Source organism: Coptis chinensis, chromosome 8, assembly GCF_015680905.1.
Source record: "Coptis chinensis isolate HL-2020 chromosome 8, ASM1568090v1, whole genome shotgun sequence".
Classification (NCBI taxonomy): domain Eukaryota; kingdom Viridiplantae; phylum Streptophyta; class Magnoliopsida; order Ranunculales; family Ranunculaceae; genus Coptis; species Coptis chinensis.
Genome location: NC_141463.1, coordinates 96,959,649 through 96,973,138, shown reverse-complemented (window position 1 = coordinate 96,973,138; position 13,490 = coordinate 96,959,649). Strand labels below are relative to the sequence as shown.

Here is a 13,490-nt window from a genome sequence, read left to right as displayed (position 1 = left end):
AAAAGGGCATTAGAGTCTTTTCATTTGTCTTGACCAAAAACATTATTTGATCAAACCCAGCCTCATTTGTCTTGAACTGAAACCCTGATGATGAAAGAACTGAAAAGTTTAATTGGCCTAAGTTCCTGGTAAAACTATAAAACTATTAAAAGGGCAAAATGCAATGAAGTCTTTTTACATGCATTAACCAAAAATATAACAATTGACTTGAATGTGGTGATCATCTAGGACACATGTCATGATCTTGTGAACTCTGTGTATAGCCGTCGGATAGAGTTCACAAGATCATGACATGTGTCATAGATGATTTGAATTCCAATTTTGTCTTCGCCAAAGTCACAGGGTATTTATGTAGTTATACCTAAAAAAGGGCATTAGAGTCTTTTCATTTGTCTTGACAAAAACATTACGGTCAAACCCAGTTCATTTGTCTTGAACTTGGGGGTAAACCTCTAGATGAAAGAACTGAGGGGATAAAGCTAATTGGCCTAAGTTCTGGGAGGTAAAGTTAGAAAACTATTAAAATGACAAAAGGCAATGAAGTCTTTTTACATGCATTAACCAAAAAGATAACAGTTGACTTGAATGTGGTGTGATCTTGGGGGGAGAGAGATAAAGCTAATTGGCCTAAGTCCTGGAGGGTAAAGTTAGAAAATTTTAACACCAATAATTTTAATGCCAATTCAATCAAGGCATTCGTGATGAAGGGACACATCACTAGTTTTCGAACCCGTCCTACGAACGGGTGTCGTTATATTAAATTATTTGAAAAAATATTAGCAACTATGCAGAGCTATGAGATAGAAAAATTATATTAATCACTCATTCAAATTTCTTGTGTCACTCCTTATAAAAAGAAAGCATCAAAACTTGATAAAACTCATCTACTTATTTTTGTTGTTAGGTTTAATAATAGAAGTTTGATTGAAATTTTGTAAGAATACCCAATGTGGCGAAGATGATATTAAAGCTACTTGAATAGCAAGACATTTCCAATTATAATAAATACTACTTAAAATACAAAACTATACTTGTCGAGACATTACATTCTCTCTATATATAATATAACTATGTTTCGGGGTTAGTTCAATGCATTTGCATCAAGCTTCCGATTTTACGTTAATCATTATTTGAAGTTAGTTCAATGTAGTTGCATCTAGTTTCCAATTTCCCATTAATTATTCTTTGAAGTTAATTCAATGTAGTTGTATCAAGTTTATGATTTCCCGTTAATTATTCATTCAGATTAATTCAGTGCAGGTGCATATAGTTTTCAATGTTTCGTTAATTACTCTTTGAGATTAGTTTATTACATTTGCATCCAGGTTCTAATTTCCCGTTAATTATTCTTTGACGTTAGTTCAATACATCTACATCCAGTTTCTGATTTCCCGTTAATTATTTTTCGAGATTAGTTCGCATCTAGCTTCCAATTTCCGATTATTTATGCTTTGAGGGTAGTTCGATGCAGTTACATCTGGTTTACGATTTCCAGTTAACTATTCTTTGAGGTTATTTCAATGCATTTGAATTTAGTTTCCGATTTTCTGTTAAATATTCATCAAGGAGATTGCATCCAATTTCTGATTTCCCGGCCTATTAGTTAATCTATGATTTTATTTTAATGTAGTTGCATCCAGTTTCCAATTTCCCGTTAATTATTGTTTGAGATTAGTTCAATGTAGTTGCATCCAATTTCTGATTTTCCGTTAATTGTTCTTTGAGGTTAGTTCAATGCATTTGTAGCAAGTTTTCGATTTCCTATTAATTATTTTTTGAGGTTTGTTCAATGCAATTGTATCAAATTTATGATTTCCCATTAATTATTCATTGAGGTTAGTTCAGTGAAGTTGCATCCATTTTTCTATGTTTTGTTAATTAGTCTTTAGATTAGTTCATTGCATTTGCATCCAGTTTTCGATTTCTCATTAATAACTCTTTGAGGTTAGTTCAATATATCTGCATCTAGTTTATAATTTCTGATTATTTATGCTTTGAGGTTAGTTCAATGCAATTTCATCTAGTTTCTGATTCTTCTAACTATTCTTTGAGGTTATTTCAATGCGTTTGCACCTAGTTTCGATTTCCATGAATTATTCTATAAGGTTAGTTCAATAAAGTTACATTCGGTTTTTGATTTCCTGTTAATTATTTTTTTAGGTTAGTTCAATGCATTTGCATCCAGTTTCCAATTATCCGTTAATTATTATTTGAGGTTTGTTTGATGCGTTTTTGCATACCGTTTCCAATTTCCCGTTAAATATTTTTCAAGGATTGCATCCAATTTCTAATTTTCCGTTAGTTATTCTCTGACGTTAGTTTAATGCAGTTACAGCAGTTTCCGATTTCTAGTTAATTACTTTTTGAGTTTAGTTTATCATATATGCATAAAGTTTCTGATTTCCAGTTAATTACTCTTTGAGCTCAGTTAAATGTATTTGAATCCAGTTTTCGATTTCATTTTAATTATCTAATGTGGTGTGTAATACCAACTTTCTACTAATTCATCTGTAGTGTCCTTAATTGCAAACATGACATAAAAATAAATTATGCTTGATTTACTATATGGGATCATCAAAGATTATCCAATTCCCGATTTCCTATTAATTATTCTTTAAATTATACCTGACTCACTATGTGGGATCTTCAAAGATTATCTATAAACGGGTCCTATAATATTAATTATTCTAAATTATTCTAAAAAATATATGCAACTATATATGCAAAACTATTATATACAAATATTGTATTGATCACTCATCCAAATTTCTTATAACATGAAAACCCTACGTACTCTCTATTAAAAAAAAAAACTCACCATTGATAAAATCCTTCAACTTCATTTTGTTATTTAATAATAGAAGTTTGATTGAAGTTTTGTGAGATTGTCTAATAAGACGAAGTTCATATTGAAGTTACTTGAATAGCAAGATGTTACCAATCATAAGAAAAAAGATAAGATAAACATCGTTTTAAATACAAAACTATACTTATCGAGACATTCCCACAACATATATATAACACAACTATATATTGAGATTAGTTCAATGCATTTGCATCAAGTTTATGATTTTCTGTTATTTATTTGTTGAGGTTAGTTCAATGCTGTTGCATCCAGTTTCTGATTTCTTGTTAATTATTCTTTGCAGTTAGTTCAATGCATTTGCATCCAATTTCCAATTTCCTGTTAATTGTTCTTCAAGGTCAGTTCAATGCATTTGCATCCAATTTCCAATTTCCCATTAATCATTCTTTGAGATTAGTTTATTACATTTGCATCCAATTTTTGATTTCTCATTTATTATTCGATGAGATTGCATTTGCATCTAGTTTCCGATTTCCTATTAATTATTATTTGAGGTTAGTTCAATGAATTTCATCCAGTTTCCGATTTTTCGTTAATTATTTCTTGAGGTTAGTTCAATGTTCTGCATCCAATTTATTTTTTGAAATTAGTTCAGTGTAGTTGCATCTAGTTTCCGATTCTTTATTAATTATTTTTTTAAGATTAGTTTCACGCATTTGCATTATGTTTCCAATTTATAGTTAATTTTTTTTAGGTTATTTCAATACAGTTGCATCCAGTTTCCGATTCTCTTTTAATTTAATCTCTGAGGGTTAGTTCAATGCATTTGCATCCAGTTTCCGATTTCCCAACAATTATTTTTTTTATGTTAGTTCGATGTATTTGCATCCAAATTTTGATTTCCCGTTAATTATTATTTGAGGTTAGTTTAATGCAGTTGTATCCATATTCCGATTGTCCATTAATTACTTTTTAAGATTAGTTTAATGCTTGCATGTGCATCTAATTTTTTATTTCCTATTAAATATTATTTGAGATTAGTTCAATACATTTGCATCTAGTTTTCTGTTTTCCGTTAATTGTTCTTTGACGTTAGTTTCATGCAATATTATATATATTTTATAATATTTGTCATTATTTGTTTGCCGTTATTTTTTTTTTCATTTTCTATTATATATTTTGTGATGTTATTTTTTGTATAATTTAATTTTCCACATGTAATTTGTTTTGGTTTTGTATATAATTTATTTATGCCCAACGTCCACTTTAACAAAATCAATAGTTATATAATTTATTTAAGTCAACGTCCGCTTTAATTGAATCTCGTTATTCCTCTAAAATTGGAAATTATAAAATTCAGAAATTTAATTAGAATATGTCATAATTATTGTGGGCGGAATTGTAGTTTTTGAAATCCTTAACTATGACTAAATGTCTAAATCTCACAGTAGATGGCATATCAAATTGATCCGACTTTATTTGTTTGGCCCATATATATAGTGCATACAATACAATTTTATTTGTTTTGGTTGTACACCCGTACTGTTACTTATTTTATGATTAGTTTAATTATTTTTTTTCTTTTTTCTCATTCACATATGTGGTTAACAAATGCATAAAGTAAATATTCAAGCAACTCCATTTATTTTTTCATTTGTTCTTTCATAGTTTCATTGTCATTTTCTATAAAGAAATTTTATTATGTTAAACTTCACATGAGATTAGTGTGAAAACTATTCTTTGTGGCTTAAGAGTTTTAAGAAAATTGTTTTTGGCTAAAACTATTGTTTTTAGCAATTTAGTTTTTTGTCTATTTTTTTTTCCGTATTTAGCTATATTGTTTAGGAAAAATTGAAAACTTTGTGAAACTCTAGATAGGATTGGTTCTTTATTTATATCCTACTTGTTCGTAATTAGTAATAGAGTTTAGAAAAAAAAAATGGAGTCTATGTAAGTGCTCCAAAAAAATAGATTGGTGAGAGTATAACTATAATATATATCTAAGGATTTGGATATTCATAATGATAATGAATATACTGTATATGTTATGTAATATGTAACATAAATAGAATAAATAATAATATATTTATATACAATACAACAATATTATTATAACAATTAATATTATAACAATTAATAGAATTAAATGGAAATAACTATAATAACTTAAACTTATATTATAGTAGAATAACTCTATTCTAATTATACAGGGGCGGTCCTAAGGAAAAGATAGGGATAAAGATTAAGGATAAATCCAGATTAGAATGAGACATTATATGTTGTAATTATTGTGGGCAGAATTGTAGTTTTTGAAATCCTTAACTATGACTAATGTCTAAATCTCACAGTAGATGGCACATCAAATTGATCCGACTTTATTTGTTTGACCCATATATATAGAGCATACAATACAATTTTATTTGTTTTGGGTGTACACCCGTACTGTTACTTATTTTATGATTAGTTTATTTATTTATTTATTTTTTTTTTTTTATTTTTTTCCACATGTGTGATTAACAAATGCATAAAGTAAATGTTCAAGCAATTCCATTTATTTTTTCCTTTGTTCTTTCATAGTTTCATTGTCATTTTCTATAAAGAAATTTTATTATGTTAAACTTCACATGAGATTAGTGTGAAAACTATTTTTTGTGGCTTAAGAGCTTTAAGAAAATTGTTTTTGGCTAAAACTATTGTTTTTAGCAATTTAGTTTTTTGTCTATTATTTTTTCCGTAATTAGTTATATTGTTTAAAAAAAAATTGAAAACTCTGTGAAACTCTAGATAGGATTGGTTCTTTATTTATATCCTACTTGTTCGTAATTAGTAATAGAGTTTAGAAAAAAAAATTGAGTCTATGTAAGTGCTCCAAAAAAATAGATTGGTGAGAGTATAACTATAATATATATCTAAGGATTTGGATATTCATAATGATAATGAATATATTGTATATGTTATGTAATATGTAACATAAATAGAATAAATAATAATATATTTATATACAATACAACAATATTATTATAACAATTAATAGAATTAAATGGAAATAACTATAATAACTTAAACTTATATTATAGTAGAATAACTCTATTCTAATTATACAGGGGCGGTCCTAAGGAAAAGATATGGATAAAGATTAAGGCTAAATCCATATTAGAATGAGACATTATATGTCGTAATTATTGTGGGCGGAATTGTAGTTTTTGAAATCTTTAACTATGACTAAATGTCTAAATCTCACAGTAGATGGCACATCAAATTGATCCGACTTTATTTGTTTGGCCCATATATATAGTGCATACAATACAATTTTATTTGTTTTGGGTGTACACCCGTACTGTTACTTATTTTATGATTAATTTAATTATTTTTTTTTTCTTTTTTCTCATTCACATGTGTGGTTAACAAATGCATAAAGTAAATGTTCAAGCAACTCCATTTTTTTTTTTTTTTTTTTTTTGTTCTTTCATAGTTTCATTGTCATTTTCTATAAAGAAATTTTATTATGTTAAACTTCACATGAGATTAGTGTGAAAACTATTCTTTGTGGCTTAAGAGTTTTAAGAAAATTGTTTTTGGCTAAAACTATTATTTTTAGCAATTTAGTTTTTTGTCTATTTTTTTTTTCCGTAATTAGTTATATTGTTTAGGAAAAATTGAAAACTCTGTGAAACTCTAGATATGATTGGTTCTTTATTTATATCCTACTTGTTCGTAATTAGTAATAGAGTTTAGAAAAAAAAAATTGAGTCTATGTAAGTGCTCCAAAAAAATAGATTGGTGAGAGTATAACTATAATATATATCTAAGGATTTGGATTTTTTTTTTATCGTAATTAGCAACTATACAAAAATATGTATAACTCTAGATGGGATTGGTTATTTATTTATATCCTACTTTTTCGTAATTAGCAAATAGTAATATAGTCTAGAAAAAACTGGAGTCTAGGTGAATGTTCCAAAAAATAGATTGGTGAGAGATATAGCTATAATATATATCTAAGGATTTGGAATTCATTTTTTTTCCTAATTAGTATTAGAGTTTACAAAAAATTGGAGGCTCTGTGAAGCCTTGAAAAATAGAGCCAAGAAGATGTAGCTATAATATATATCTAAGGATATGCTAAAATTTGTTAGGCACCACTAGATTGTCTTCGATAAGTTGGGCTTGAAAGAGTAACAACTAATAATATCCTTCATTTTATTTGTCTCCTCGGAAATTTTTGTTTAAAGATAAATTTCAATCAACAATTATAGACACAATTACAAGTTTGCCTATGCTCATTGCAATGCCCACGATTTCCATCACCAGGGTGTTTTCTAATACAGTCTTTTTGACAATGTTGGTAACAATCGTCTATCAGAAAACCACCTAGGCATTCTTTTGCTTGAGATTCCACCGCTATACGGCTATATCTGGAAAAATAAGAGTTTATTTATACGAGCTTTAGGTGAATTTTGGATTATAGTAGAAGTAAATATATTGTGCAAATGAAGTATATCGGTCGAAATGGTTGAATTGTTAAAACATGTAGCTTAAATCATTTGATTAAAATACTTAAATACGATCAGATGAATGCCCAACTATACTCTAGAACTAGCTATAAAGCCTATAAGAGCAAGTCCAATAGAGGTGTTAAAGTTGAAGGTGCCAAAAAGTAGTAAATTTAGCAGTTTAAGCAGGCTCGTCAAATTTGAGAGGTGAAAAACTCAAAAATGGTTCTGATGGAGGTGTTGAAGATGGAGGTGATAAAGGGATACAGACGACACAATTTCTGCTGTCCGTAGAAATTTAATACAACATAAATTGTGACGTCTGTCCTCTCAGAACATAATTACGGCAACTACTAGACAATGCCACAAATTTGGCTGGTTTTTACCAGCCAAATTTAAGACCCTTCTAGCATCCCATTGGAATGTTCTAACAAGGATTTGCTCATATCGAAAAGGTGAAAGGAACTTAAAAGCGTAGCATGAACCATTGAACCATGATTCCATGGAGAAGGAAGACCTGAAAAACGATGAGAACAAGTAAAAAGTGGTGGGTGGGAGAAAGCTTAGCCATTTGTTTTTCCCCTTAAGACAATCCAAAAAACTTTCTAGTGATATGTTCGCCTACTAGAGGTGATCGATGGAGGTACTTATAAAGCCTACACTTTGAACACAGATCGATGTCATTAAGGATCACACATTTTAGGTGGTTTTACACTTACACGATTGGATTGTCTGCAAAGTTTATGTGTAAGATTATGGGAATATCTGGTTTGTTACTTACGTTTCAGAACTGAAAACTACAAGATTTGGTCATCTTAGATTGTGACCCAACAATCTCAAAATGATTTAACTTAAATAAGATTAACAAAAGTTCTACAACTATTTGTTAATAATAATAGTTTCGTTGTTGTTATACAGGGGAATTATACAACACAAACTGCATCTTTCCTAGAACATAAATTAGAAAATTACACTAGCATACATGATACATTGATACATGATACAACAACATCCTCAGGGGCTTCTATCAAGGCTTCAACATTTCATTTCCTGCCACCAGCAGATCCTCCGCCATTTCCCTGAAACAACTTATTGATCATATCTTGAATGTCTTCCACACGATACTTGATATACTTGTCTCCATGTTTCCCCAACTCTGGAACAGTTTGAAACCTCACCAAGAAGTTCCTATACGCCGGTGCCAAGTTTCCAGTAACCGTAACTCTCAACTCTGCTCGAAATTGTTCATCGGTGACAACCCAAGTGGATTGAGTTCTACATACATCTTCAAAATGCATATTGAAAACCTTAAGTTTCTCCTTCATAGACTTAGCAGCAACATTCGGCGCAAGTGAGTTATTATCCAACTTCAATGTTGCTAAAACTCTGCCCCATGAACTTCTTTGGTAATTCTGATGGTTTTGTCGAACCTTGGCGGTACGTTTTCGAATCCAATCCTCTCCAAGAAGTGATGCCAATTCACCATCTTTCACTTTTGAAACAATGTACCTGCCATTGTTAATCAAAAACACATAGCTCAATGCAGAGTCTTTATAAATTTTCGACTTAGTTTCCAAATTGCTTTCCAAAAGCTCCATGATCCAACTCAATTGTACCGCTAAGGAAGAGGAATTTGTATTATCAGAGTTCCGATAATCTCCAATTGCAACTCCATTTTCTTGAAACACTTGTTCGAGACTAATCCGCGAACCACACGCAGCGCGAAGGTAATTCATGACATATCGCGTTATCGGATGAAGTCCACCACCAGGAACCGGTGTCTTTGCAGGATCACGCCTAATTAAATTCTCCAACTCCATAAATATCCCTCTAATTGCTTCCCCAAGTCGTTTCCAAATCGTCCCAGCCTCAATTCGAAGAACTGCACAATACTGATCCGAAAATACCTCTTCAAACTCCGGCATTAAGTCTCTTAAACATTCAAACACATCCAAAATCTTGAACAACCGCTCAGGCGACCGACTACCAATCGAGACGGCATCCGCAAAATTTAGTAACTGAATTGCAGTTCCTCGACACACTTCCATAAATGAAAGATCAGCTGCTGAAGTAAGATTGTTGAAAATCCGATCACATAATCTTCGTTCACTCGGAAAAAGTATCCTTAACGCGACATTTATCGCTTTAACCCATTTTTCAATCTCGTCTTCTAATTTAGACCAACTCATTTTCTGAACTTCTTCAATACTTAATTTCATCAACCCCAACCTTGAGATACTCTCTTCCAAGAACTCTCTTCTACAAGAACTATAAACATGTGCACACTCTTTCCCAAACCCAGCTGCCACCATCCGCTTCGAGATTTCGTGCAAGTCCGCAATAGTCCCCGACGGCAGCGCATCAATTATGATATCATAATCCGTTATCGGATGCGCTACAGGAATCGGCTCATCTTCATTATCCTCCTCCTCGTCATCGAACGATAAATTCCCAGAAGCCTCTGAGATTAGATCAGCACTTCTTTCAATCAGCAAACGAAACTCTTCTTCTAAGCGGAACATAGTTTGTTGTAAAAGATCATCAGCCCGGTCTAATAAAGACGCGACTAATTTCTCCCCACTCATAGGCTCCCAATCTCGAATAGTCCCAATTAACTCATCGATGGCGTCAAGAAACGCAGATGAGTCAGCTGAATCAGACCAGATAGGTTGATCAGCTGAGATGTATCTTGAGATCTGTCGATCAAGTGACTTTATAGTATGTTCTAAAGCAGCATAACTTCTTGGGTCATTCACATCGATTTTTTCAGACATTTTTTCGCGGGAAAAACGACCATCGAATGTTGAGAAGATTTGGAGTATGTCGTCAGTCATTGTTTCTGTACGGCCCAGTGTTTTGGCTATGTGTCTAGCTACTGCAATTAATTTGTCTTCACCGTTTTCCGCCATTAGCGTTTTCGGTAATGAGTTGGTTTTCTTTCCATTTTAGATCCAAACTTTGGAAAAAGAAAAAAATGGAAACGCGTTTTTTGAGAAAAAAGTAAAAGCAAAGATAAGGTTTGAAGAATGAGTAGTAGACTAGTAGGAGAAAGCAGATGTCGAAAGTGACTAGTGACCACGAGGGAGTAGATTAGTAGAAGAAGCGTGGTTGAGACTTGGGAGGATAGTTTTGGTCATTTTTTTTGTTAGTGGATATTTATGTTTGTTTGTTGAGAGAACGTTGCCCGTGATTAACGCCTGTGGTCCACTGTGCATTCTACTGTTGTTTTTCTGACTCTGATTCCTATACACGAGCATCACGAGACTTAGGTTGACACAAAACTTTAACATATCGGTGCGATATTTTTGTTATATATCACGGATTTGATTGCTAAAAAATACTTCAGACATTTGGATTTACATTTTAAGACCCAACTTGCTAATCAAAAATTGGGTTTGACTTTGATAAAGGATTGCATAAGCAAGGTGTGCCGGATTGGAGTATTGACTTTTTTTGCAATAATAATGCAATAATCCGCTCAGCAACAATATTTGTTGTCGTCTTCTAGTTCCAACAATAAGTAGGCAAATGCCATGACCACTATTGACTTTTTCAAATGCTTCTCAAGGTCAAGTGGTCAACCTAAAAGTCGGAGTGGGAAATTAGATCCAACTGGATTCCTAAATTAGATGCATTTCTCCACTTCTACATAGGAACATTGATTACTGACGGCTACATTGGGTACCGCCACTGGTGACTCTTGTTGAACGTATGAAAATCTATGAGTCCGGTTCCTCTATAACCGGGTACAGAGATTGATCTCTGTACCACACACACACACGTCTCGTATCTCGATGCACACATACACATCTCGGAGTACACACATAGGTATCGAGGCACACACACACATCTCGATTTCAAATGAACGGTGAGATAACACGGTTACAGAAACCGGTTACAGAGATCTCGAACCCAAAATCTATAAGAAAAGTCAACTGTTTGCCTGCTGTAGCCCTATAAGTCTGCTGTGTGCTGTTGTGAATTGTACGTGATGGTTAAATCTAGGCTAAGGCAAGGCCCAAAATATCGATATCGATGAATATATCGGTGTATTCAAAAACTGATATATATCGGATATATTTATTTTTTTAGTGACCAGTCCAAACTATTTAAAATATCGTAAATATTGGAAATATAATATCAAAATATCGGAAACATATCGGAAATATATTAAAAATATCAGATTTATATTAAAAAATAGTCAAAAAATCAACCGACATATATCGATTATATCAGCGATATAAAATTTCATATCGGAAATTCCGATATATATCGGAAAAAATAGTTCAATATTTGGTGGATATATGTCAGAAATATCGATATCGGTGTACCAATTTACCGAGATATATCGGATATATCGGCGATATTTTGGGCCTTGGGCTCAGAAGACAGGAGCCAACTAAATTTGGTGACGTCATTTATGTTTGTTTATGTTTGTGGAACTACTGAAAATAATCTAGCGAAGCCTTTGGCAGTTTTGGAACGTTTATTAGCGACTAGTTAATTTGGTTTCTATCATCTGCATCTACTTTAAACTAACTTCTTAGAGCATCTTTAGGAGTGATACCAACCTAGCATCAAACACCAAATTTTCAATAATTTGGTATTTTTTCAACTTCAGGAGAGTCACATGTTGATGAAAACACTAAAAAAAATATCAAACCAAACACCAAATCGGCCAATATTTGGTTTTAGTTTTGGTGCTGTATCAAATTACTCACGCAGTTTTAGAAAAACCGTGCGGTTTTGCCAACACCGTGTGGGCTTGGGCTACATTGTGGATTTCAATCACGCGGTTTTGCTAAAACGGCGCGAGAGATTGGAAAATAAAAAAAATAAAAAAATTGATCGCGGCGGTTTTTGAAAAACCGTGTGGGCTTGGGCTTCACTGGCGCTGTGTTGGGAAAACCGCGTGGGCTATATGTCGAAAATTTGATGTTGCTCCTAAAAATGGTTGGTGTTTTTTTGGTTTGGTTCAAAATTTTGATATTTTTTTGGTTGCTCTCTTAAAGATGCTCTTAGAAATTAAGCGTGCAGTACCTTATACCACAAGGATGTACACACAGAACTGGGAGCTGTGGATGGACTACTGGACTTTAGGTGTTGCAAGTATCCAAATGCTTGTTGCTGAACTTGTTGAATGGAATGTGCAAGGAGATATTCAGGGAGGAAAGTTAAGCTGCTCATCAACAAGTATTGTCTTGAAAATGCTATTCTTATTGGTGATGCCATTCATTTTAGAGTAGGTTTTGCATGTATTTGGTTTTGAGTTTTGTGGACATGCTTGTAAGTTGTAACTTAAGAAGAGACTAACTCTAAAGGACAAAAACAGAAGAAAAAATCATTTTCAAACCCACATTTTTTTATAATCACTCATAAGAACTAGATAGATTTTAGAACAAGTATACTCTTGATGTGAACTAAAAAACGGCCTAAGTGGTAAAAAGTCAAGTTTATCCTGACGTGAAATAAAAAAAAAACAGCCCAACCCAATCAAAACGACCTGACGTATAGAGTATGAACAATCGTTGTTTATACCTCAACATGAGCTATGAACAATCAACGTTCATACCTATATGGGGTAAAAACAATTATTGTTCATACCTCAACATAATGTATGATCAGTAATAACACCTATTAGAGTATGAAAATTCATTGTTCATACATACTTGGGATATCAACATGAACTATAAACAATCACTGTTCATACTTCAACATAATGTATGATCAGTAAGAACACTTATTAGAGTATCTTCATATATATTTGGGATATAAACAATTATTGTTCATACTTTAACATAAATTGCGGATAATTTCTATTCATACCTCAACATAATGTATGAGGTATGTTTACTTATTTGGAATATAAACAAACATTGTTCATATATGAAGAGTTCATACAAAAAAAAAAAAAATAAAAAAAAAAATAAAATCAGAATATATTTGTCCTTAAAAATTATTTTCAGTCAAATATTGGTTTCCGAGTTATTTTCATCCCAAAATTAGGTTTGGGAGTGATTTCGAAAAAAAATGTTCTTAAAAAGTGATTTTTGCCCGAAATTGGTCCTCCAAAGCAATTTATTGTAACTTACAAGCCGCCTGTGTAGAACATTTTTTGGTTTTGGAATATCAGTCAGTTACAACACTTTCCGTGAAAATGTATGATTACACACGCACAAGACTGCAGAAGT

General features: G+C 32.0%; 1 protein-coding gene across 1 annotated transcript; it reads right to left on the bottom strand.

The window, feature by feature from the left end:
- Positions 1–8,160: 8,160 nt before the first annotated feature.
- On the bottom strand, positions 8,161–10,543 carry EXO70B1 (exocyst subunit exo70 family protein B1). Its single transcript, XM_086576199.1, has one exon. The coding sequence runs from the start codon at positions 10,206–10,208 to the stop codon at positions 8,343–8,345; it is 1,866 nt and encodes a 621-aa protein (XP_086432325.1). The 5' UTR covers positions 10,209–10,543; the 3' UTR covers positions 8,161–8,342.
- Positions 10,544–13,490: the final 2,947 nt, after the last annotated feature.